Source organism: Papaver somniferum, chromosome 1 (genome assembly GCF_003573695.1).
Source record: "Papaver somniferum cultivar HN1 chromosome 1, ASM357369v1, whole genome shotgun sequence".
NCBI classification, from domain to species: Eukaryota; Viridiplantae; Streptophyta; class Magnoliopsida; order Ranunculales; family Papaveraceae; genus Papaver; species Papaver somniferum.
Genome location: NC_039358.1, coordinates 245,564,483 through 245,591,671, shown reverse-complemented (window position 1 = coordinate 245,591,671; position 27,189 = coordinate 245,564,483). Strand labels below are relative to the sequence as shown.

Below are 27,189 nucleotides of genomic sequence, written 5' to 3'. Positions count from 1 at the left end.
AATCAGCGGCCTAGCTAGAGTCCGTCTTAGATCTTATTTGACCATGATGTACTAGCTAGGCAACTGTATTAGCATGTACCTCTCCGAATAAGACCAAAATAAAACAGTAAATAATGTTGATTTTGCTTTATTAATGCTGTTCTTTTCTTGGTTTGGTTTGGCATCACGTAAAATGCCATGTTTGCGCTACCTCAATTTCTGCAAAAGAATTATTATGACTTTCGAAAATGATTTGTGGCGCCCGTATTTCGTGCACCCGATGCACCCACGTGGCATCCACATAAGCAGCCAAATCGATTTATCTCTTTTCTCCTACGTTTTAGTTTTATTTCTCTGCGAAATAGATCTACTTCATCTGATTTGTTTTCAAATATAAGATCAGTTAAACCGAAATTGCGAAAAAACCATATCAAAAGTCTTTTTTAACACATGAGATGAAAATTGAAGGAAAGAAATTTAACACAACAAAAATCTATACCTCCTCCTGTTTGAACCTAGTTTATTACTATCTCAAATAATCATTAGTAAATAAAGTTTTGATTATATTATACTCCATTTTCTCACTCAGGTTGCAAAGAACACCGATAGACTCAAAACTCACTCTTTGATCATAGTTATTATTTTTAGTTTGAGCTTGATCCACAAATCAAAGGACTAAACTTGATCATATTTTTCTTATCTTAATTTTGATTAATTTATGCTTACCCTCGTATAACTTAATCTTGTTTCTTAAATCTTAAGTTTGTTTTCATGGAAGAGAAATGATACATTTCAAGACCGGATCTAAATGATTTTTTCCTGTATCAATACTCCCTCCGAATCTGGAGTAAATAACAGTAATCAGTAGGAAAAAACCACCACTGTTTATTTCCTTTAAACCAGATTAGGAGAAAGGGCCAAAAGAGCTTCATCTTGGATTAGTTTAATCCAGTTCCATTGATCATGAACCAACCATTCATGACCATCAATAATACTAATGATTTCCAAACAGCCGTTATATATGTAATGCAACTTGAGACATAATGTTAAGTAAATAGTAATCATTCACAATAATATGACTAGTTTACAAAGAATTTCATTAATTAAACCAATAATACTAATTGATCATGCATCATGTGCTTGTGGTTGGCTCCTAACCTTATCGTACCGTTTCCAACCTTGGATATTTTTTAACTTGCCGCCATTAACTATTAATTAATCATTAGAGTACAAGGAAACTACAACGATCATTGATTAACACCGGAGCAGGAACTAAATCATCTAATTCAAAACATTTCATCTGGATCATCAATCAAAGAAAAAATGAAAAAAAAATGATTTAGCTCAAAACCTTTACTTCAAAACGATAAACAAAATGTGAAAAAAAGTAACAGGTAGAATGATTTCTGGATCACCCATCATTGAGAACTTGAGACCACTGGAGAGGTTGAAAAAAGATTATACATAGAAACAGATTACAGATCGAGCATTTGGTTTGTGAAGAAATGTTAACACAAGGTTGCCCTATTTATCATCAAATTCTAATTTATAACAACGTTTGAAGTTAATCTGTTTGTTGAAGTGTATGAATTCGCATGACATAACCACTACACAGTAAGTAAGTGGCTCACAAGTTTCTTGATCGTTTGTTCTCTCGTTACTCTGAAACAGTTTTTGTGAGAGACTATAGAATCTATTGAGCATAATGTCCAACAATGATGGACAGATTTTCAAAATTCCTTCTATTCTAAATTGTACTTAGACCAGTGGTATTGAATTTCGGTATATATTACAAAGCCACAAGATATATATCATATATGAAACCGTAATATACATGAATTCAAAAAGTGAACAAATGGAATGAATCCTCACGTACAAACAAACCCACGACCCATGCTGCCATCATAAGATTATTCATTCTACAGACCTTGCGGAAGGAAACTCATCAATTTTATATTCAAGTTTACCGGATCACCAATAATCTCCACAATTGCAGTTTCCATGAACAAATCTGTGGTATCTGTTAACATCGCGAACAACAATTTCTCTCTTTATCACTATACTGATACACTTGAAAGCCTCATGGCAGTCCTTACAAATCCTCAAATTCTTAAGAATCCTAAGAGCCTTACCCGGTGGTGCTGCTCCACTGACTACCCCAAACGCCAGCGCCAACTTTTCACTATGAGACCAAAGCAACTCTCTCTTATCCGCTGCTTCCATTTCATGCAGTTTTTCATCAACTACCTCTTTGTATCCCAATTTTTTTATCTCTTCCCTCAACTCTGCTAACTTAGCGTATATCTCATTCATCCTTTCATGGTTTCTATCCCCAGCTAAAAACACATGAACTTCGCCTCGAAATTCGATCCAACTCATCCCACCTTCCTTTCTCACTCCTCGCCGTCTCATTAGCTTCCTCACTTGTGCCACTTCAGCCCATTTTCCTGCAGTTGCATTTACATTAGCAAGCAACACAAATGCTGAATCGTCACGTGGGTTATGTTCTAGTAGTCTTTGAGTTACTTCTTGAGCTACCTCTGATGCACCATGAACAGCACAAGCAGTCAATAGTGATCTCCACACAGCAGCATCGGCTTCATATGGCATCTTCACAGCCAGTGCCTTAGCTTCCGCAATCCGTCCATCTCTTGCCATTGCATTTATAAAACATGTATAATGTTGAAGCTGTGGTTCAACCCCATAATAATCTTTCATACAATTCAACCATTTTTCAGCTTCATGAACTGAACCAGAATTACTACAAGCAGTAAGTAACGCAAGAAAACTGTACTCATCAGGAGAAAAACCTCTAGATTTCATGTCATAAAACAGCTTAATCACAGATTTTTCATCTCCTTGTTGAGCATAAGCTCCCATCATCGAATTCCACAGAAAAATATTCGCATTCGGTAATAACTGATTAAAGATACTACGAGAATCAGCAACGAGACCACATTTTCCATAAGCATCAACCAAAGCATTACCCACAACAAGATACGTATGAAACCCAGTAAGTATCGTATGTGCATGAATAATTCTACATTGTTCAAGTGCTGCTAATTCCGCCGTTGCTCGAAGCGCACCAGAAACAGCATACATATTTGAAGTAACAGTAGAAGAACTATTCATTTCAGAAAACAACTTGAGCTTTTGAAGGTTGAGAGTTTTGAGCAAGACCCACAATCATTGAAGAATAACAAACTCCATCTCTTTCAAGAATTTTGTCAAACACTTTCAACGCTTCGTTTGGCAATGAGCATTTTGTATAGAAACTAATGAGTGACGAACCAGTATAAGACAAGTTAGAGAGGGAGAGTTTTAGAGAGACGGAATGAAGTTGAATGCCAATCTGTAGTGTAGAGAGTGAAGCACATGTTTTGAATAGAGGAGCTAAAGTTCTCTGGTTTGGTAATGTGGGATGGCGAAGCATGGCGATAAAGTGATGAATGGCATTTGTAGTGTTTATGTATGATGAGATGAGAGCTGTCCATGATACAACGGTGGGTTCAGGGATTTGATTAAACACACGTTGAGCATAGAGTAATTTGTTGGATTTGGAATAATGTGTGATTAATTCATTGAATAAGCAACTATGCTTTGATGCAATTTTAGATTTAATAGCCTGGGCATGAATACACCGGGGATCTCCTCGTCTTGATCCAAGAACTTGTATTTCTCCATCTACCATTTCTTTTAATCCAAGTTGCGGAGTTACCCATTCTAAATAGAGCAACTCCCACAGAACAGCTCCATCTCCACAGAGAGGGTGGGTGTGAGCTGAGCAGAACAGAGGCGGAAAATAGAAAAAAGCAAAAACTTGTTATTTGTCTTTTTACGTTAAGGGATGCTTTGATGTTAACGGGAGATTACGTCATCTAACAGACAGGTAATGGACAGCTGTCCTAACTATAAAACTAATGAAAGGAGACACTGACACCCCATTTACACCAAATTAGCACTGCAGTTACAAACAATTCAGCCCGGAGGGCCAATTCTTTGGCCCATAACCTTGGGAAAATTATGGCATTATGTCCAACAATCATCGACAGGTTACCAAATTTCTTCTGTAGTATTGTGATTCTATAGTATTATACAGTAATTTGAAAAGGGAACAAATGGAGTCATCACGTACAAAATAAACCCAAGACCCGTGCTGCGGTGAGAAGATTATTTCACTTCAAGTCCCATCGACGTTTAAGTAGTTTGGAGACTGTCAGATCTGCGCCGCCAAATCCATCCATTATGGCCCTTGCAGAAGGGAATTCCGCTCTTGATGTCGAGCTAAGAAAAAACAAATATGATCAAATCATGAACTGTACAATAAATGTATAATGTATGTTTATGTTGGCAATGCCTGAGGTTTGATGTTTGAAGAGCCTACTTTAAGAAAATGTCAAACCAATAAGCTATGATACATCACAGACCTGCTCCGCAGAACGATACATGGCATGGCTATGCATTGAGATCCAGATACACCAGATTGGCCTCCAGCAATAAGCACGCAGTTCTGTACAGGAACTCCAGCATACTCTGCCCCAGCACGCAGTGTAGCCACCATCTTTTCAGAGCTGAACGGAAAAGCTCAAAAGCATTATATTCAAAACTCCATCATATTTCTTTTGTTACGATTTGAAACAAAATGAACAAACCTTTCAGTCGGCATTGTATTAAGATCAACACTAACTTTCAGCGCAAAAGCAACCTCTTCTGCTATCTTTTGCTTCTGTGCCAAAGCTACTCACAAAGAACAAGTTCAATAAGAATTTGAGTGCATTGAATAATTTTTCTTTTTCATGGAAGAGTCGAGGGAGGGAGTTTCAGGATAAGGAATTCACCTGCTTTACTCGCTTCTTTAGCTAGCTCATCATCCAAACCAAATGATGGTCCTTTACCCGGAACAAGCTGGCCATAAAGGCTTCCTTCCATTTCTTCCTTTCCTACAATCTTTAACTTAGAAATCCTATCAGGGCCAAGCTTCTCAACTATAGACCTAACAAAAGGACATAAAATCTTAGTTGAAAGCATTATCGCAGCTCAAGTACATGAGCAAATATGTAAAACAATAACAAACCTGGCAAGTTTCTCTCCGTTCTTACTGTAGGCTGTCAAGATAACTACAGGTATACTTCTACTGAGGGCATCGTCGATAAAACTGGGAAAACGAGGCAAACATGGGGTTAATAAACATAACAAGCATACACATAAGAAATGGGATGTCCATAACTCAACTCACGTTTCAACCCCATGGCGTAAAGGTGAATCTTGTGTCATCACAAACTCATCCAATGCTTTCCGCTGCAAACAGACTAATCATTAATCGAATCATTTTGCAAGAATTGTCTTGAACACAAAAAAAAAAAAAACATTCATCGAGAAAAACTTGCCTTTTCTTTCAGAACACTTTTGACAAACGCCTCTTTCTCATTAGTGGGCAATGATGTAGGCCAACCAATCTACATGAGCGGCAGAGAGAATAGCGCGTTACATATCATTCCAATAGCTTGTGGATAGAAATTTCTTAACCCATGTTATAGATTTTGGGAGAGCAGCAAAGGAAAACACAAAAAAGAAAAACTAACTCTTTCGAAGAACAAGACCACCATCCGTTCCTCATCTCCACCAGTCTTCCTACAACAAAACAGTAAAGGTCAATCACAGCTTCTTCATCCATACTGAAATAAGCACAATATTCAGAGCAATAGTTGGCAGGAAGAATCAACTATAAGTTGGAATTAAGTTGAAATTACGCATAATGCAAATAACCAGAGCAATTTAACAAATAAATTACATACACAAAAGAAAGTTTTTTTTTTTCCAATGCTTTGAGTTGAGTACAAACCTCACAAGATCTAAATAAATTGGTTCAGTCCAATTTGCACAATCCAATCCTCTCTTTGAAAATGCTGCCAATTGAACAATTGAGGATGAATTTGAGTCACCAAAAATGAATTTGTAACTGGATATGTGATGAAATTAGTATTAGATACCTAAATTGAAAGCTTCGCGATTGCCAACACGATATACATCCATAAGAACCCTGAAATGGTAATACACAAAAGGAAGGAACTTTATCAAAACATCCATATAAACATTCAATCCCAGAGCTTAAAAAATGGAAGAATTTCATACTTACCCTTCAACTTCAAGGAGAATAGCAAATTCAGGAGATGGGTTTTCACTATCAACATCATCATTGTTAGAATCTGAGCTGAGAGCTGAAATTCTTGATTGAAATTTGATGGGACAGTGATTTAATTTTGTAAAAGTAGTTGAGATTGAACTCAAAGAAGAAGAAGGAGAAGAAAAGGGTTGGGATGTAATTTTAGTATTGATTGAATGGATGAAAGGGTAGACATTTGGGGGAGATTTATTGGTAGTGGTTAAGCTAGTAGTGTTGTTGAGGAGGGTTGAACATGAAGCAGCAGCTGTTTCCATGGTTACTAACACTGTGTGATTGAGTGTTTTCTATTGAGATTTTGGTGGCGTCAATCCAAAGCCTTGTCATTATTAGTAATATTAATAAGGGGAAAAAAGAAAAAGATTAGGATTAGGATTAGGGATTACTTATTTTATTATTATGAAGTGGAGAAGCTAATTATAATTTTGTACCAGAAAGGAATTATTGTCTAGGTTCACAAATTGCAGAAAGGTTTACTCTGGTGATGAGATGACCATCACTCAAAGTAGTAGAGGTTGGGGGTGGATAGGCGAATGACATTTGAAACAAGCACAAAATATTCAACGTAAAAATAGTTGTTTAGTGTAACTATTTTTACTGCCTCGTACGAGATATAGCGAGGATGAAAATGGATGCATCCTGTGTAAATTAAAAAATAAGAAAATGTATTTAAAAATTGGCAGGATGAAACTGTTTACATCCTGACTATTTTTATATTTTTGTCCATTTAAACAGTATCAAAATCTAAGTGTCATTTTTGCCCAGAAATAATTGATTTTGGTCTTTTTAACCAATTTTGTGTTCTCCAATAAAAATTATAGACAAAACTTTCCGGGGATCTATAGCAGGTTCAAAGTTTCATCTACACGAAAGAATACTGTACTATCCTCACGGTCACACGCATAGCCTGATTTGCATGAGTAGACAGCTTCAATTAAGCTAAAGCACTACCATATCATACGGGATTTTATAAAGTACCTCGATTTTGAGAAGTAAACTAATATATTTCCTGAAGTACTTTGACTGTTTTATTCAAAAAGCTAATCTCGGTCCAGTTAAACGGTTATCTAACCTGTTAAAATGTCTTATTTACTCATACACTATATTTTCTTTATGAGGAGAATAAGGGTTTTCAAGATGTATTATCGTCGTCAATTCGATAGGAACAAAAGAGGAAATAGTACTACATGTATTTCCTCGAGGTGATAATGAAATGGGTTGGTGGAATTTTGTATTTCATCCAGATTCAATCATCACCAAACAATATTGAATTCCCATCATATCAAGGTGATAAAAACTCAATCAAAGCCAGGATGTCAAGATTAGCAGTGGTAACCATTAATGGAATTTTTCCCTGGAACCGAGTTACCAAATCGGTTTCACAAAAATTAAGATGGAGCAGATATCTAAAACTAATGGAATATCAAGCCACATTCACACCAAATAATGATGAGTAAGTAATAGATGAAGACTTGGGAACCTAAAGAAAATTTCAGCTAGAAGATGGTGTTATGATTGTGTGTACATATTTCACCATCAAACACGTGTATATAGGAAGATACGTGGAAAGCATGCAGGCCAATACATCAAAACACGATGTACTGCGGAACACCAAATAACTCCCGAAAAGTTACTTTATCTCATCCCCAAAAGAAGCTAAGATCAACGGTGAAGAGAAAGTTAGCTGACACGGATGTGACATGGGCAGAAGACACTTGTCTGACACGAGCAGGCGCCTCAACTACCCGCATTAAACACTCTGAGCAGTATACGTGTCGATCAACCCGTGGAACGAACGAGGATGGCTCTGCGTGATCAAGTGATGAACGAAGACCTCCGCGTGACGGACACGAAACACAAGAAGATAAGGTTTCAACGGCCCTCAGAGATGGGTCCCACACTCTAACCCTATAAATACCCCCTCTCCACCAAGAGTGAGGGGGATGGGAAAAATCAGGGAGAGAAGGAGAGAGAATAATTGGGGTAATGATACCCATTTAAAGTTTTTATACAATTCCTGCAAAAATACGCTGAACTTATCTAGTTTTACCATTTAAATTGGTATCCAAATTACAACTCAACTCCATTAATAGCTCCACCATACGTGTTTGAAATTGCGTCGATGTTATTGGACGCATCCGGATTGAGTTTCTAAATGTCTATAATCACTTTGCCATCTCTAATTTGCAGGTGTGAATTCTCATAAATTTAGAGCGCATTATATTTTTTTCGCGAGCCCGATGCAGAGTATGTTGCAGTTGTTGGTGTTAGAGCATCTAGCAATGTTCACAGAGTGTCTGCAATAATCTCCTCTACCCTCCTGATTATCTCTCCTTCCTCCAAAGTGTCCAACCCTACATTTGCATAGTTTTTTTCTTGTTTAAGTTACTGAACATGGATGTTATGGTATGATTACCTGATTTTGTTATTTGGTGGCCCTGAGTAGATTTATTGAGTTGAAAAAATCCAGTTGTTTTTTACCCCCCAAACTCACGGGAGAAGCATTGCCGTTGTAACTGGCTCCACGTGTAGTTTGTCGATTCAAATTTTCAATTTCAATTTCACCAGTCTGGAATATTCTTCCCTAGAGATATACTTTGGTCGATAAAAAGCATCCCACTCAAGATAAAGATTTATCAACTTTCCTGCAATCTCAATATCCAATCCAACATGAATTTTGAAAATGTCCCCGTTAACTGCAATTTTGCATATTTTCGCATTAATTTCAGCCGTTTCTTTTGATATTTCAGCCAACCCTCCAAGCTTTTCTCCTATATCTTGAAAAGCCTTTCTAGTCCATTAAATTAGCAAAAAACCCTTGATGTTGATCCAGTGTTTGATTTCCTTGATGTGATTTATATGGATACATTCATTATCACTGTAAACACATAAATCACGAAGGCATCGACGTATTCACAACCAAAGTTCGTAATCTAGACTCAGACTCATACTGATGATACATTTGTGCTGATTCCTTGGCTCAAAACCCTCGGATTTATCACAGCCTCATCTAATAACACCGTGCGAGACGTTTGCGCACGGGATCTGAGTAAAAATAAAGAAAACAAAACATAGAAGTAAAGATTCATGGGGTTTTAGGCGAATGTAAAGTGCTGAAATATAAATGAGACTGGGGTTTACGTGGTTCAGCACTAAGGCCTACGTCCACGGGGTTTGTTGTTTCACTATATACTTGAGGGTTACAAGGATAGTCGAATGACTCTGGAGTTTACATATGTCTATCTATTGTAAAAGACTTACACTCACAATTATTCTCTCTCTTTCTCTCCCTGATTTTTCCAATCCCCCTCACTCTTGGTGGATAGGGGGTATTTATAGGGTTAGAGTGTGGGACCCATCTCTGAGGGCCGTTGAAACCTTATCTTCTTGTGTTTCGTGTCCGTCACGCGGAGGTTTTCGTTCATCACTTGATCACGCAGAGGCATCCTCGTTCGTTCCACGGGTTGATCGACACGTGTACTGCTCAGAGTGTTTAATGCGGATAGTTGAGGCGCCTGATCGTGTCAGACAAGTGTCTTCTGCCCCTGTCACATCCGTGTCAGCTAACTTTCTCTTTACCGTTGATCTTAGCTTCTTTTGGGGATGAGATAAAGTAACTCTTCAGGAGTTATTTGGTGTTCCGCAGTACATCGTGTTTTGATGTATTGGCCTGCATGCTTTCCACGTATCTTCCTATATGCACGTGTTTGATGGTGAAATATGTACACACAATTTTCCCTTTTTCTTCGGGCTTGAATGTTTAGTGGGTGCATTGAAGAAAACCGTCGTTGCATATTCTTCCATCTCTCATAATAATGTCTCCTAGATACTTGGGCACGTCTCTTATTCGTGCATTAACTGCTCATTTAATGGGCACGTTTCCCATTCCTCCATTAATTTCCTTCTCTTTCTTTCGGGTATATTAAGGAGAGAAAGAGAATTAATTTCATTCTCCCTACAAATTTATTTCATTCTCTGTCAGTCTCCATTCCTTGTTCTTCAGCCCTTAAATTCTCTCTGCCTTAGCATTAATTACGCTTGCTTCTTCTTTATTTCTGATTTGTTCTTTCTGCTTCTGTTTCTGCTGGTAAGTTTTCTTTTCTTTGTTTCCACTGTTTTACGCTATGTTGATTTGTAAATTCTTTGCTGTTGATCATATCGTAGCTTCCTATTTCTGCTGCTGTCGTCCCTTGTTTGTGATGAAGAACCTCTTTTAATGCTTGCATGCTAGTTTTCCCCTGTTCTTCATCTCAAATCAAGGAGGCCATTGTTTTACTTGTATTGATTAGGCTTTTGAGTTTAGGGTTTTAGGGAATTTCGAGCATGTATGCTAGTTTTAGGGTTTCTGTGATATCTGAGGTGGATTGTTATTTATGTGGTTTTTTGATCTTTGGTGATGTCCTTGTGTTTGTTTCTAACTTGTTTATGGTTTATCTTTTCGCATCCATGTTTGACCGTCCGCGGCTTCCTTATCAAACTCCGGGTTCTGGTCTATCGAGATCCCCTCCGCGCAGAGAGTCTCAAAATGATCTTCGTGATATTAGAGTTTCTTCTTCTGGGGCGAAGGCCTCTTCTCCTAGGGAAGAGGGTCACTCGAAAAATCCTTTTCGGTCTCGAAATGCTGCCGATCGTGCGGTGTCTCGTCCTCGTGACGATGTTAGGAGTACGCAGGCACCTCCTCGTGCTGTCGCTTTTGATGTTCCTCCTCTGCGTTCTGTAGTGCCCGAGCAACATCCTCTGCCGCCCCCTCCTATAATTTCTTTCAAAGGGAAGAATACCAAAGGTGGTGTCCCGAGGGCTGAATCTTCTAAAAATCCTTCTTTGAAGAGAAAAGCTTCCGAGGCTTTTCATTGGTTCATCCGATCCCGCGGAGGAGGATGAGGCTGCCCCGTTGATACGCAGCGTTTCGGTCAGTAAGAAAAAAGTAACGTTCAAGCATATTGATCTCGAAGTTTTCAAGGAAAAGCATGAGCTTCAAGCCTTCGAGGTTCGTTTCTATGCCCCTGAGGATGATATTACTTATGAGCTCATCTCAAAGTATCAGTTTGATGAGTTTCACTTGTTGACTACGGTTGGAGCCTTCGAGGCTGGTCTTATGCTTCCGTTGTACAAGTATGGTGACTCCTTTTATTACGATGTGCTTTCTGGTCGTGAAGGATCTTCCACCAATACTTACAGTCGTTCTGTGTCGCAATTATCGGGGAATTATCTTCGTGCACTAAGGGAGTGTTATCTGCGGAGTAAAGGGGAGACGACGATGACGTGTTACGTTCCAAATCCCGCGGAGAGGGAATGGTATACTCCTGAAAACTTCAACAATTCCTTCGGTGATTACGTCAATAGTAGGAATCGTAAACCGTGGAGTGTTAGCCTTCGGAATCTCGCTGCTCCTCGGGGCGAAGTTCGTCTGTTAAGTGAGGTTAGCGATGCAAAACTGAAGTATGTTCCAGGCACCGAGGGGTCTAGTCAGCGGAAACTTTTTCCAGCACGTGAGAGGATCAAGCGTGACCATGATTATGAGTGGCACGCTACTGTTATTGAAATTGTTGGTCCTTGGGCGTACGGTTGGATTCCTGGTCCGCGCGGTTGGCGTCCTTCTGAGAGTAGCATGCCACGTGAATCTCCTCCTGCTCGTTATGGAGATTTCTGTCCCTGGCGTTTAAACTTCGAAGGCATGAACTTTCCTTATGCCCTCGACGTTTTTGAAGGAGACGAGGAGGAAGGTTATGGTGATATACTTCCACCGAAGGGTGTCCCTACTGTCAAGGTACGAGGATTCTATCCACGCTTCTCCTCCTTTAAAAGTCCAACTGTTCGGGGAAAAATAACTCTTTTTGTGGAATGTGTTGGTTTTCAGGTGTCGAAGAAGAAAAAGATCAGGACGAAGCAGTCTTCTACCATTGTGATGGGTGAGGCTGAGGTTCATGAAGAAGTTACCAGTCCGGTAAACGAAGAGTTTGCCGAGTATGAGGAGATTACGGATGGGGAAGAACGTACTGATACTTCCCCTCTCAATGTCGAGGAGGAGGTTTGTGCGGGTTGTGATGGTGATGAGGGGATAAATAATGCCGCGGTAGATGACAGCGGTGTTATTGGTGATATTTCTGTCCCTGCTGGTGGTGCTGCGGAGACTCTCCCCACCCTTTGTCAAGAGTTTTCTTTTTACCGGATTTATTCCGCAGGGGAATTCTTCGACGATGCTCTCGATTTTCCTGAAGACTTCTCTCTGCTTTCCCCCAATGATGATTGGGATGTGCTCGGGGGTGCTGGTAAGGAAGACGTTGTTGTTCGAGACGGGGGCGCGGATGATCATGGTGCGCATGTTGATGCCGAAACTTGTGCTGAAGGGGCCATATCAGAAAAGGGGAAGTCGGTGATTGACTCTCCTTCCGCGGATTTCCCTCATTCGCCGACATCTGAGGGTGAGGACGCCATAATGGATTGTCTCAAGAAAAAGGGTCTGATGTTTGTCCCTCATCCTGCTCCGGTGGTTACTGGTGAAAAGGATTCCGATGCGTATACCCGTCGTATGATGGAACTATCTTCCAAGGCGCGGGTATCTGAGGCCTGGGGGAAAAGCTTGAGTGTTCCCGAAACTACCCTTGTATCGGATCCTCCTACTTATGTTTCGGATATGATGGCCATAGCCGATAGGTACCAATATTTTTTTCCTCAGCAGCGTGTCTTGGAGGTAAGTCTTCGTACATATCTCTTCTTAATGATTGAATCCGTCGGTGAAATAATGTTTGTCGTCTTGATGTGTAGATGATGAGGAGTGAGCATTGTAACCACGTGCTGTATCAGTTCTTTAAAGCGAAATCTTTGAAGCTGGAGGCTAAGCTTCGTCACAGAGAAAAGGAAGTATCTGCGTCTGAGGTGGAAATAGAAGAGCTGAAGAAAAGCCTTAAAGATAAAGAAACGCGGGGTGAAGCGGAGGCTGGTCTTCGTTCAGAGCTTGCTGCCGTTCGCGCCGAGTTAGAGCACACTCGCGGCCAAGTTTCAGCTTTCACAGGTTTGGTTCTTTTTCCTTTTTTTCCCTCGCAGTGTGTCGTAATTCCTCTATTACTTAGTTGTTCTGTCTGAGTCTCCCCACCCTATCTCCAGTAGGTGGCGTCCCCGAGCTGTTATGGCTTCGAAACGAAGGGCACGACAAAAATCTCGTATCAAAGAGCTGGTCGAGAAAATTAAGAGCGAAGCCAAAAAGTGGGACGCTCGGGCTGAGGTATGGCGCACAAGGCATATTCAGATAGTTGATATGCAGAATCTGTATAATCATGACCGCGCTTTATTCAATGGTACACTGCTATGGACACGTGAGAGTCTGCGGGAATCCCGTGAGCGTGCTTCGTTGTTGGAGTCTAGGATACAACTTCTGGAAGAGGAATTACGAAAGGATCGATCCCTCCCTTTTCCAGGAGTTAAGGATAACATGCTGTGTCTAGCCAGGGAAAGGGACGATGCCCGTACCGAAGTTGGGGCTCTAAGCAAGTCCCTTGCCGCGTCCCGCGCTGAAGTAGCTCGCCATGCTGAGTCTGAGAGAAATCTTGAAGTGTATATGTACAGACTTAGCAAAGGGGTATCAGAGATAAACAACGAAGTCAACCATCTTCGTCACATGGATTCGATGAAGCAGGTAGAGTTAGATGCCAATCAATTTACTCTCACCAACCTTCAACTAGATTATAAGAAACTATTCGCGGAATATGACCATCTTGATGAAGCGCGAGATGCGGTTGTTAATGAGTATGAAGAGGCTTCGGCTTGTGTCGAAGGTATAACCCTATTTCATCGAGTGTGATTGTGTATTTTCTGTGCTAACTCCCTGGTGTTGTCTTTTCAGAGCTCGAGGGACAACTCTGTGTTGCAAATGAAAAGTTTGAAAAGGCACAATCTTCCTTAGCGCGGCAGGAAGAACAGACTAATCACTTTAAGAGTTTGGCGGCATCCCGCGAGGACGACAGTTATTATGCACAAGGCTCGGTGTCAATTAGCTGAGGATACGAACAAGATGCTGGAGAAGATAGATCTTGGCCTAAAGACCGAGCATGGCCTCGTGAAGAACTATCCGCGTCGTCCAGTACCTGCTGCCTTGCCTGGCTCCTCGGGACCCTCATCTGGTGGGAGCGTCCCTTCAAGTCTTCGGAACAATCCTGCTGATGGGGCGGCATCATCTAGGTAGAGACTGCAGCATTTTGTAGAGACCGCGACATCATTATCCTTCCATTAGATTTTGCTAGTATCATGTAAAAAGAATATTTTTTGATGTGTATTCTTCCTTGAATTGGCCTTCCGCCTTTTGTAATCATCCTTTATGAAATGGATCCTTTTCTTGATATACCTGCAATGTTGGTTTGTTTTTATTTTAAGCATTGTGAGGAAAGACATTAAAAATCAAAGTGTTTTAAGTGTTTGGGTGCGATACTGAAGGGAGGTACCTTCGTGATCGTCTTGAGACCTTTCACCCCGCTGGCGAATCCTGGGCCAGAGGATTCCCAGACGGTGGGGGCTGAGGCAACGTTCTATGATATGGGGTTAAAATATTTACATACACCCATTCCGTCGACCCGTTGCCTTAAGATTGGTTGGGTATCTCTTTCTGCTGGGTGTCTTCCCCCTGGTCTTACACTTATGGACACTGATGGGGGAGCCCTGAGAGATTGTATATTAACTACTTTCCCCAATATTGTTGACAGGTTTTGTTTACTTGAATTTATAGAAAGCTTGTTCGATTGATAGGTTGAGGCCTGCAATTCCTCGTCCAGAGATAGAAACATGTAGAGCGGTCACGCTGCCTTTTTCTTCTGGTACTCTTCACGCAGATGCAAGGCTGCGTTGCTCCTATGGGTAGTATGGTTTCAGCCACTTAGCATTCCAAGGATGCCGGAGGACCTCGCCTTTCAGATTGCGAAGGTAGTAGGAACCGCTTCCCGCAATGTCGTGTATTATAAAAGGTCCTCCCCACGTAGGTTTTAACTTTCCCCATCTCTTTTCTCGTTGATACTGTGGGATTGTTATCAACACATACTGCCCCTCTACAAAATTCCGAAGCTTTACCTTTTTGTTGTACTCCCTTGCAAGTCTTCGTTGATAATTTTACATCTTCTGCAATGTTGCTTCCCTTTTTTCTTCTAGGTCATCCAATCTCTCTAACATCATGTATGTTGTGAGATTTTTCTCCCACGCTTCGATATTTGTGGTTGGCATGAGGATTTCTGTTGGAATGACTGCCTCAGCTCCATAAGTTAGGAGAAACGGGGATTCCCCGGTGGCGGATCTTCGTGTTGTCCTGTATGCCCATAACACATTGTGCAACTGCTCACACCATCTCCCCTTATGCTCGTCTAATTATTTTTTTAGTATAAGGGCGAGGGTCTTGTTGGTAGCTTCCGCTTGTCCGATGCTTTGAGGGTATATGGGGGTGGACTTGTTCTTCCTTATTTTGAATGTATCGAAGAACATGTCTATATTTTTCCCCTGTAATTGCTTACCATTATCAGACAAAATTTCCGCGGGTATGCCGAATCTGCAAATGATGTTCTGGAATATGAAAGTAAACACATCCACGTCTCTGATCCTGGCCAAGGCCTTAGCCTCCACCCATTTACTGAAGTAGTCCGTGGCTACTATCAAAAATCGTCTTTTCCCTGATCCTTCGATGAAAGGCCCGACGATATCTATGCCCCATTTTGAGAATGGACACGGACTATCTACAGAGTTTACGTTGTTTCCGGCGCGTGTATCTTTTTGGCGAAGCGCTGACATTCTTCACACCGTCGGGACATTCTTGCGGCATCCTGTGTCATTGTGGGACAGTAGTATCCTTGTGTTTTTTCTTTGTCGGCTAGTGATCTCATGCCGCTATGATTCCCTGCGTCGCCATAATGGATGTCGTTTAGAATTCGATGCCCCTCTTTCCGGGATAAGCAACGTAGTAATGGTCCGAGGAAGGATTTCTTGTACAGGACCCCATTCCGAAGATCATATCTTCCTACTTTGGAGAGTATTTTCCTAGCTTGTTTATGGTCCGCGGGTAAATTTCCTTTTTCGAGAAACGCATGGATTACTACTCTCCAATCATCTTCGTTGCTGAAGTCTTCATCCTGATTCGCTCTTGATAGGATATCTTCATCAAAATCGTTATGGATATCTTCTTCTACCTGGTCTTCGATATTTTCTTCCACTGTGTCTTGATTGGTAGCAAAGGAGAATTGGGATGCAATCAAAGGCTCGTATACCCTTTTTATTTTAATAGCTTCGACGCTTTTGTCCGTCAGCATGGATGATATATAGGCTAGGGCATCCGCATGCCTGAGATCTCTTCTGCATAAGTGTCGGAACTTGATGTTCGGAATTTGTGATGCCAATGTTTGGACCAAGGCCATGTAAGCTGAGAGGGTGTCATCGTACACTTTGTACTCGAGCCCTATTTGCCGTATGACAAGCTGTGAATCACTCGTTAGTCTTACATCGGTTACCCCCATCTCTATTATTATACGGAGAGCGTGTACGACTGCCTCGTATTCGACGATGTTGTTGGTATGCTCTTTGAATTCTAAACTGAGTGCCTGTACCATCCTTTCACCGGTTGGTGTGGTGATGACGATGCCTATTCCTGCTCCTTCCCTATTTTTGGAGCCATCGACGAAAACTTCCCATTGTCTTTGACTCGCGGGTTCGAGGATATTATTGGTTCCTTGCTTTCTTCTTCGGCTTCTGGTATTCCCTTAATTTCTTCATCGTTGTCCAGGGGGAGGTCTGCTAAGAAATCTGCCAAAACTTGGGACTTTCGGGAATGTTAAATTTCATGAATGATGTTTAATTGGTCCAGATGGGTGTTCCACTTGGCTATTCTGCCCACTTTTCCTGCGCTTTTGAGGACCGCCTCCAGTGGTGCTTTGCATGGGACCCGGACGAAGTGAGTTAGGAAGTAGGTTCTCAGCTTTTGAGTAGACAATAACAATACCAGGATAAGTTGTTCGATCTTTGTGTAGTTCTTTTCCGCAGAATTGAGGGTCTTACTGACGTAATAGATAGGTTGTTCTATCTTCGTATTGGTTTTGACCAACACTGCGCTGACTGCGTCTTCTGTTGCTGCTATGTATAATGCCAAAACCTCATCGGGATCCGGCTTCTGCAGGATCGGAATTGAAGCTAGGTGTTCTTTGATATTTTGGAAGGCTTCTTCACAGTCTGCGGTCCATTCAAACTTGCTCCCTTTTTTGAGGATATTGAAGAAATGCTTGCATTTATCCGAGGATCGGGCAATAAATCTGCCCAAGGATGCTATGGACCCGTTGAGCTTCTGAACTTCTTTTAAATTCTTCGGGGATGGCATTTCTATTATGGCTTGAATCTTCACTGGGTCTACCTCGATGCCTCTTTTTGTTACCAAATACCCGAGGAATTTCCCCGAGGTGACACCGAAAGTACATTTCTATGGATTTACTTTCATGCGGTGTTTCCTCATTGATTCGAAGATGTCTCTCAGGTCCTTGTGGTGATCTTTGCGCAGCTTGCTTTTGACAAGCATATCGTCAACGTAGACTTCTAAGGTATTACCAATCCATGGCCTGAAGATAGCAACGACCATTCTTTGGTATGTTGCTCCTGCGTTTCGAAGTCCAAAAGGCATTCGAGTGTAGCAATAAAGGCCATGGGGAGTGTAGAACGCTGTGTGTGGATGATATTCTTCTGCCAGGGATACTTGGTTGTAGCCATAATGTCCGTCCATGAATGATAGTTCTTCATATCCTTCTACTGCTTCTACCAGCTGATCTATGCATGGCAGGGGATAGCTGTCCTTTGGGCATGCCTTGTTGAGGTTGGTAAAATCGATGCATATTCCAAACCCTCCATTTTTCTTAGGAACGACAACCATGTTGGAGATCCATGTAGGGTACTTAACTTCCTTGATGAAGCCTGCGTCTAATAGTTTCCTTAGTTCTTTTTCCACTGCCTGATGATACTCCGGTGCAACTTTTCTGATTTTCTTCCTGATCGGGGGCGTGCCTGGTTTGATGCGTAGCTCGTGTTGGATTATTTTCGGGTCAATCCCCGGCATGTCTCCTAGATTCCAAGCGAATATATCTGCGTATTCTTTAAGTAATTTGATCAGGGAATCTTCTCTTCTTTCGTCCATTAGGGTCCCTACTTTGATCATCTTCGGGTTTTCTTCCGTTCCTATGTTGATTTCTTTTACGGGCTCGACTAGCGTGAATACCGGCTTTGGGTTCCCGAGTACTGGGACGTTCTTTGACTGCTATTTGGTATGTTTCTGTCCCTCGTTGACGGCTGAAGTACTTACCTCCGTGCTTAGGATACCATCATCTTTTGTTAAATTCCTTCCTGTAGTTTTATTGAGAAACAGGTCTATGGCCTTTTCTTTCGCGGATTCTTTGTTTTTAACTCTTCGGGTCTTTTGCTGCTCTTCTTGTTCGTTGTTAATACGATCATGAGTGGCTTGGCACTCTCTTGCAGAGACCCGATCCCCCTTGATTTAATTACTCCCTCAGGTGTAGGGAATCTGAGATATTGGTAGTATGTTGCCGCCACTCCCTTAAGTTTATGTAACCATTTTCGTCCAATAATGGCGTTGTAGGGGGATGGGGCGTCCACCACGCTGAACCGTGTTTCTAACTTCATGGGTCCGGCGTCAACTTGTAACACGATGTCTCCCAACGGCTTCGTGGGTACTCCGTTGAATCCGTAGATGGTGTAATAAGAAGTCATTAGTTGTTCCTCACGGAGCTTCATTCGTTTGAATGCGTCGTAGAATAGAACGTTCACTGAGCTTCCCCCATCTATGAGGATCTTTTTAAGGTTACATCCGGCCACTGGTAGTGTGAGGAACAGGGGGTCGTTGTGGTCTTCCATGTCTTCTTCGATATCTTCAGCATCGAAGATAATAGGTGAGTCCATCCACTCTTCGTGCTCTTCCACCTCTATCCCATTGATCTTATATAGTTCGCAGCGGTCCTCGAACAGCTTCCGTAACCTCTTTCCTATTTGTGCTGTAAGTGAGGGCCCCGTGGTTTCAGAACATGAGATAGCGTTAATGGTGCGGTTCCCTTATGGAAGTTGGACTAAATTGGTTCGTTTGGATCTATCCTCGGTGATATCCTTTCGTATGAAATGTTTGAGCTCGCCGGCATCAATCAATTTTTGGATCATTATTTTGAGGTTTTTACATTTTTCGGTATGGTGCCTGTTGAAGCAGTGATATTCACAGTAATCTTTAGATTTCTCGGTTCTAGGGGGATGTTTTCCCTTAGACCATGACCACTCCAGATTGTCCCTTCCTTTGATCTCTCGCAGGATACGAGCATAGATAGTATTGATCTTTGTGTAGACTTGATCTTCGAATTTCCGATCATCTTTTCTTCTTTCGTCTCTTCGTTCTTTCCTGTCTTCGTGAGGCCGTTCCATTGATCAATTCCTCTTGACCCCGTTGGTTTGCTCTATAGAATTGGTGCGGTGGGACCTCTGCGGGTACGCCCTCGGGTTTTCACGCTGGATTTCTTCAAGACGAGCGTGCTTTTCAATAATTATTCGAAGATCTCCTTCCGTCTTAGGAAAGCTTCCATGAATTTCGACAAATAGTGGGCTCATTCGGTCCAATCCCCACTTATAGCAGTTGATACTTACCACTGGGTCTACACTTCCTATTGCTTGGCAGATCTTGTGCCATATGTTTGTGTATTCCCGTGTGGTTTCCTTGTAGCCAATTGATAGTGAAAATAGCTTATCCATCCCGGTGTTAACAGTCTTGTTGTACATGTAAGTTCTTAAAAACTTTTCTGCGAGTTGGTCGTAGGAGTGGATGGAGTCTGGCGGCAGATTATCGAACCAAGACAATGTCGATCCCTTCAGGCTTGACGGGAAGTATCTACAGAGTATGGCGTCGTTCTGACTCCATCTAGCTAAGACACGGTTGTAATACCGGATATGTGCGGCGAGATCACTGGATCCTTCATAGCATTCGAACGTCGGGACAGGGCACTTCAGCGGTATATGGGTGTTGCCAGTTGATGAGTTAGGGGCGTGGAGTTAGCCTCTCTCATGACCTCCTCCAACCACCCCCCTCCTTGTCTACTTTTTAGTTGCCTGATCTCGGCCATCATTTCATCACGCAGCTCCTTCATCGCGCGGTGATGCCCTACGCTCTTCTGCTCGTGATAATCCGATTCTCTGTCAGTATAATCTGGGTCGGATGCGCTACTTCCCCTAGCCGCGTCTTCATTGGCTGCTACGACGACTCTTCGGTCTAGATTTGGTTCTGGTGCCTTCGAGTTTGCCTCCTCAAGTTGCTGGCTAGTCTTCGTGCTTAGGGAAATTCGATCTTTTAAATCTTGGTTCTCTCTGGCCAGCAGAGCTACAACATCTGCGTAAATCTGTTGGCTCTTCTTCAATTCTTCAAGCTCTGCCATCATTCGATGTGATTGGTTGGACCCCTGATTGGGAGTCCCAGCTCGTGCCACTATGGATATGGTGCCACCTTCCTCCATGGTTTGTACCAAAGGTGGTGGAGGTTCAGCTTCGATTGCGGGCATCTCCAGATTGGTCGGAGTGCCTATCGGCACAGTTTGATTCTGTTCGTTTGTTGATGGCATTCCGAGGGTCGGCGGGTGCACGGATTGATGTGTTCTGGATTCATCCACCATTTCTTTTGGTTGAGGAAATTGATTTGTAGCCAAAGTTTGGCTAGCTTCCGCAGGCTTTGGGGCTGCTGCTTGGTAGGTTTCTAAAAGACCTACAAACTAATACCGCAAGTGCACGGTGTCGATTGAAGCTAATGTGCAAATACGGGTCATTCCACAGGGACTAGGGTGTGTGTTGAAATCTTCCTAAGCTAAAGTTATCTAAACAAGTAACTAAGTGGAAGTGACAAGTGAAGCAAATGGTGAAGAATAAAATAGAACAATGAAATGAAAAAGGTGACAGTAAAACAAACCAAGCAAAGAACAACTAAAGTAAACAAATTGACAGTGAAATAAACCAAGGCCTAAGCCAAGGGCAGAGATGTGAAGAAAACAGTAAATGAAAGAAAGAAAATAAGTGAAGTGAATAAGAAAACAGTGAGAACAAGAGGATGATCACTAGGATTTTGAATCCACTATTAGCCTAAGGATCATTCTAATCACATCTAAGGTAATTACCTAAGTACTAATTGTCTGTTTTTAGAGTACAACTAGTCAGAGGGTTTATAATAGCATTTTAAGCATGAGATGTACATGATAACATAAGGGAATTCTAACTACAATGCATACATGATATGCACTGTGAGAGCAGGATGTTTGACATGTTTTGATTAGGAAACTTCCTTATGGTTTATATGATTTCATCTAATCTTAGCAATTGACTTAGAGCATGATAGGCAGGGACATGATAGAACAGATGGATACAAAACATCACAGGAACAAACATCACACACAGAACACAACAGGATATTACACTAAACATGAACACAACATGAACAGCACAAAAATGATCATTAACAGAACTTGGTTCTGGACACACTGGCTAATCCAGGCATACCCTCTTCAACACAACATACATCCTATTTATACCCAAATTTTAGGGTTTACAATTTTCCCCCAAATTGGCAGTTGAAATTAGGGTTCGGCTTTACCTAATTTGATGGCACAATCTCTCCCCCATGCGTCGACCCATTCTTCCTCTGACTCTCTTGCTCCATTCCCATGTGTCAATTGCTACTCTAGACTCGCCTAATCGATTGATTTTTCTTCTAGGGTTTCAGAGAGCCGTGAGAAGAAATATCAATCAAATAGGGGGCTAGAAAGAGGGGGTGATGATGGGTTTTGATTTTATGGAAAAGGTATAGTGGTTTGGTGGTGTTTGGTGGTGTCAGGGAGTGGTGGCGATGATGGAGAAGGCGGTGACAGTGGAGTAGTGGTTCTGCAGAGGTGAGGTGGGGGAAGATGGGTTCGATGGGAAAGAAGGAAGGGTGCGTTTGGTTTGGTAGGGGAAGGTGTTAGGTGCTCGTGTGTTGGGCGAGTTTAGCAATTGTTGATGAACAGTGAGGATGCGACGTTGGATGCGAAGATGATGGATCGATCTAACGGCGAAACAGAAGGAAGCGAGGAGCGACCGTTGGATGCGTAAGTACAACGAAACTGACGGCTCAAGATGGAGTTAGGTGCTGTAGTGTTTGACAGGAGCTTCAGACTTCGATGCACGACGATGAAGCGACCGTAGGATGCATCTGTGGATCCAATCTGACGGCTACGAGCTTAGGCAGGCTTTGGGCTTGGTCTTGGTCTTAGGTTAGAGTTTGGGCTTAGACAATTCTGAGCCCACTTCTTCTTTAAGAACAAATTCTTCCTTCCCAGCCCACTTCTAGTTGGTCCGGCTCTTGCAAACATCATTCTTCGCTCCCTTTCTGCGGGAGTCTTTGTCGTTTCTTTGCTCTTTTCACTCCGTGAGTTAACCAGGCTTTATTTAGTACCTAAAAATGCAAAATTAATTAATAAAAATATTTATTCTTGAAAACAAAGAAAATACAGAATATGGGATAAAATGTAGAATTAATGCACAAAAGATGAGTTAAATGCCAAGAAAAATATATAGAAATATGCACTTTTTAGGACTCATCAAATACCCCCAAACCTGAATTTTACTTGTCCTCAAGTAAAACAAAACTAAGGAAATCCTACCTATACCACTGTCGCTGGTCTCTCGAATGCATTTAGCGTATGCACTAAGCCTTTTAAACCACTAAGTGTCCCTAGTGGACGAGTTGAAGTCTCGTGAAGGTTTGCTTAGAACGTACCTACAAAGTTCTAGGTCAAAATATAAGCTCAGATTCCATCAAATGTGACATGTGCAAAACAGTTCAAGCTCACAGCAAAATGGAGATGTCAATCTAGCTATCAAAGGCACAATCCTAGCACTGATAACAAAAAAAAAAGACATGTGATAAGAGTGTAAAGTGTATCTACACATGTGTAAAGAACGATCTGAAGTTATGACTACTAATCACCAAGAGATAGTTTCTCAGGCTAAGAACCAAGGTCGAAATCTAGCTAGCTGTCCGGACTTTACGAGAATTGTGAATGAGTTGGAGGTATTTCACAATTACTCGCGTTGTACATCAATGGCATACACCCTCCTTGCTTATTATAATGAAACAACAAAATGACTATTTACATGACTCTTATTTACATTGACTATTCTCTTTTTATTTTTGGAACAAGAGATGATGGAATTGATAAGTACTTGATTTTTTTTTTTTTTTTTTTTTTTTTTTTTTTTTTTTTTTTTTTTTTTTTGCAAAAGAAAACACTTTTGATACAAATACAAAAGGAAACAAAAATTACATGACACTTTGCAAGAGGTAACCCTTTTTGATGCACCCAGTTAAATTCGATGGTTGTCTTTCTTAATGTAACCTCCACCTTCTATCCCAACCAACCAAAGAACAAGCTAGTCAAGTTTCGTTCAGTATTCTAAAGTGATTGGCAATCGTAACTTCCTATCAAACACCTTGAAGATAGAGGCCATACATGTATTGGTAGATCGTGCGCGTGCAAATTTCTTATCATTATGTGAATTGTGCTAGAATCAGGGTGCCTAAATATCTAGACTAAGACTCCTAATAATTACGTATTTGCACAAGAGTCAACATTTCAAGGTAAATGAGCTCCATTTTTATGATTTTTTTAATTTTTTAATTTTTTTATTTTGATTTTTCAATTTTTTTGGAATTTTTCAATTTTTTCAAAAAGAAGAAGGAGTTCGTTTTCAATTATGGCAAATTATCATGGTATCTACTCTATACCCCCAAACCTAAACTAAACATTGTCCTCAATGTTTCAAAATATGGAAAGAATTAAAATGCAACATATGGAAAGGGACATGCTGAGTAGAGTAAAAGGAGAGAGAATACCCGATTTCGGCGAAAGCAGAATTAAAACTCCGTTATTCAAGGCAAAAATCCAACATATTTCAGCCGGGATCATATTGGATTAGCAAAATATATACAAAAGGAACAAAAGGGTTTTTAAGAAATTTTATCTACTGGATTATATACAAAAATTCACCATACACTAACAATCTAAAGAGTTGAGGATCAACCCAAAAGACAAAGTGTAAAGGTTTCAACAGCTTCACACAATAATAATATGGTAGGCATGCAAGTGAAGATGTGAAACAAAATGAGCTACCCCCAAACCTGGATTTTACAGAAGATATAATTTTGAAAACAAAATCGCGCAATTTCGGGGGTTCATCATGCAAAAGGTCTAGCTCAAAGTGAACTGTGCTAGGGACGGGCAAACATGCAATTTCCAACTGTGGTTCCTCAAATGTATTATACTTAGAAGCAAAATAGTCCAAGAGGACTTGGGAAGCACACAGTTCCAAACCTAGGTTGGGCATTCTCAGAAAAATTGGTTTTACAATATTGGTACAAACCAAATCTAGGTTGGGTGGAAGGCCATCAGATTGTGACTTAGGTAGAAGAATAGGCATATCATTATCAATCAAATCAAAATCTTCTAACTCATCTACACATGTCACATCATGCTCACAATCATCAATCAAATTGGCAGGATCACAATCAGAATTATCAACATCATCAACAGATTTATTCTCATGCATCGACAAATCAGGAGAAATATCACAATGTGACCTAGGTAGAGAATCAGACACATCAAATATATTTTCATGCATATTAGTGTCTACAGAAGATTCAACTATTCCTATGTCATGCTCATCTTCACAGAATAATTGTACGAATCCCATGTCAATATCAAAATCATATGAATTACAATGAGTATTAGAAAGAACAACATTCATGAAGGTTGAGGGCGAGAAGCCATATGTTATTGAACCAACAGGTTCCATAATATTTTCATGTTCTTCTAACATATCATCATAATCATCATCATGGTAGCATGCATATTGGTCCTCATTAAAAGTGGTGGTGTCGTAAGTCGATTCATGTTCCTCTAAATTAGGTTCATATTCAACATAATTTACATGAATGGGACTAGACACTTCATTAGGGACAACATACATTTCCTCATGAATTTCCTCCTTTTGTAGGTGAAGCAAAATCTGATCTAAATATGCCTGAATTCGTGATGTAGATCTATCGAAGTTTTGCTCACTGAGTCTGAAAGCTTCTGTGGTGGAGTCTAAATTCATGGGAGTACAAAATTCTTCATGTTCAAATTGTGGTGATTGGTACATGTGTGCATGGTCATTAGGGTTTATAAAAGATTGATCGCAACCCTCAAAGGATTGATTACGGTCCCAATGACTACCATTCTCACAATTTATGGGCATTTCATACCTTGGATTTTCTCTAGATTGCCTAAAATTATGCAAAATATGACAATTCTCAACAGGGTGGTCTAAACTACCACATGCGGGACATGCATAGATTTCAGGTTGCCTAAGAAAATTAGATGTGACAGATTCCTCATGTGATTGCATTTCTAAAGCTGCGATTCGAGCTTCTAATTGATCCACAAGAGATGATTGTGTGAGTGAGGTATTAGCAAAATGTTCATTTTCACGTTGTGGCGAATGATGCATGTGTGAATAGTCATTAGGGTTCATGTATTGAGGTTCGGGACTTTGAAAATGTCCATAATAATTCCTATAACTATTGACATCATGGTCTATGGGAGGTTCATAACGTGAAGTTTGTCCACACGCAAGTTCTCTAAGGGATTCGTTGTATTCCCCAACTGTAGAAAAAGATCTAGACATGACTGGGCTCAAAGGCTAAGTAAAGAATTTACAAAGCTCAAAATTTGGTTTTTAAGGGATTGGACTTTTTGGAAAAATTTGGTTTTGTTGGGAAAAAGAAAAATTTTGGTTTTTTAGGGAAAGATTTGGAAAACTTTTTGGTTTTTATGGGAGAATTTTGGTTTTGCCGGGATAAGGAGGAAGAAGAAAAATTTGGTTGTTAGTGTGGGAGCAAAATAAAATTTGGTTTTAGAATTTGGGAGCAAGTAAATTTTTTTTTTTTTTTTTTTTTAAAATTTTTTTAAAATTATCCTATCATAAATTAGCACAACCCATAAAAGAAAATAAAAACAACAATAATAATTACAAACCCATAAAAGAAAGAAAAAGAAGAAAAAGAAAAATTATTACAAGCCCAAATAAAAAAATAAGGAAAAACAAAATTTATTACAAGCCCACAAATTAAAAATGGAAGCCCACAGGTTGGGTTCTCTTAATGGGTTTAGGCTTACCTTTGAAGCACAGCCCAGCTGTTCAGTTTGGTTGCAAAAGCCCAGTTGGGCTTTGGACATCCTAAGCTTTGGCTTCAACACTCAAAGCCCAGTTGGGCTTGGTTCAATTTCTTCTCCTTCTGCAGCTTACAGCCCAGTTGGGCTTGGTTCAATTTCTTCTCCTTCTGCAGCTTACAGCCCAGTTGGGCTTTATCTTACACCAGCTTCAGCAGGCAGCAGCAGCTTAGGGGATGATGGCAGGTTGCAGGGAAAGCACAAGAGAGGAGCTGCAGGCAAGCAGCACAAGGCAACTGGCAGGAAAGGTAGTGGAAGGCGCAGGCAAGGCCAGCTGCACCAGGCCAGGCAGCAAAGCAACAGCAGCAGGAGAAGCAGGGCAGTTGAGGTAGCTGGAAAGAAAGCTGCAGCAGCACAGCAGCTTGGCAGCCAAGGCAGCAGTCAGCAGCAGCATCAGCTCCACAGGAGCACTTCACAGCAGGTACCTGGACTCAGCAAAGATCAGTTTCTTTCAGCTGCACTACACAGCAGCTACTAAAACAACAAGTTAATCTAAGATGCAAGAATGCAATGCATGATGCAAGATATGCAGTGCAGAGAATATGCAAGATGAATATGCAAGTGAGGCTAGATGAACTAAATGCAAGGAGAACAGCAAATAAGAATGCTTCGAAAACACAACGCCAAGTCCCCGGCAGCGGCGCCAAAAACTTGGTAGGTTTCTAAAAGACCTACAAACTAATACCGCAAGTGCACGGTGTCGATTGAAGCTAATGTGCAAATACGGGTCATTCCACAGGGACTAGG

The 27,189-nt window shown here is 41.0% G+C and overlaps 1 protein-coding gene and 1 pseudogene across 1 annotated transcript; both read right to left on the bottom strand.

Annotated features, from left to right (window-relative positions):
- Window positions 1-1,749: 1,749 nt before the first annotated feature.
- LOC113323695 lies at window positions 1,750-3,763 on the bottom strand (annotated as a pseudogene).
- A 211-nt stretch (window positions 3,764-3,974) lies between these two features.
- On the bottom strand, window positions 3,975-6,496 carry LOC113323703 (CBBY-like protein). The gene is made up of 11 exons (XM_026572051.1): window positions 6,116-6,496; window positions 5,970-6,019; window positions 5,822-5,885; window positions 5,562-5,610; window positions 5,367-5,435; window positions 5,216-5,277; window positions 5,054-5,134; window positions 4,818-4,972; window positions 4,632-4,716; window positions 4,407-4,550; window positions 3,975-4,263 (listed from the first exon to the last, which is right to left on the bottom strand). Exons 1-11 carry the CDS (start codon window positions 6,415-6,417, stop codon window positions 4,155-4,157), a joined length of 1,170 nt encoding a protein of 389 aa, XP_026427836.1. The 5' UTR covers window positions 6,418-6,496; the 3' UTR covers window positions 3,975-4,154.
- Window positions 6,497-27,189: the final 20,693 nt, after the last annotated feature.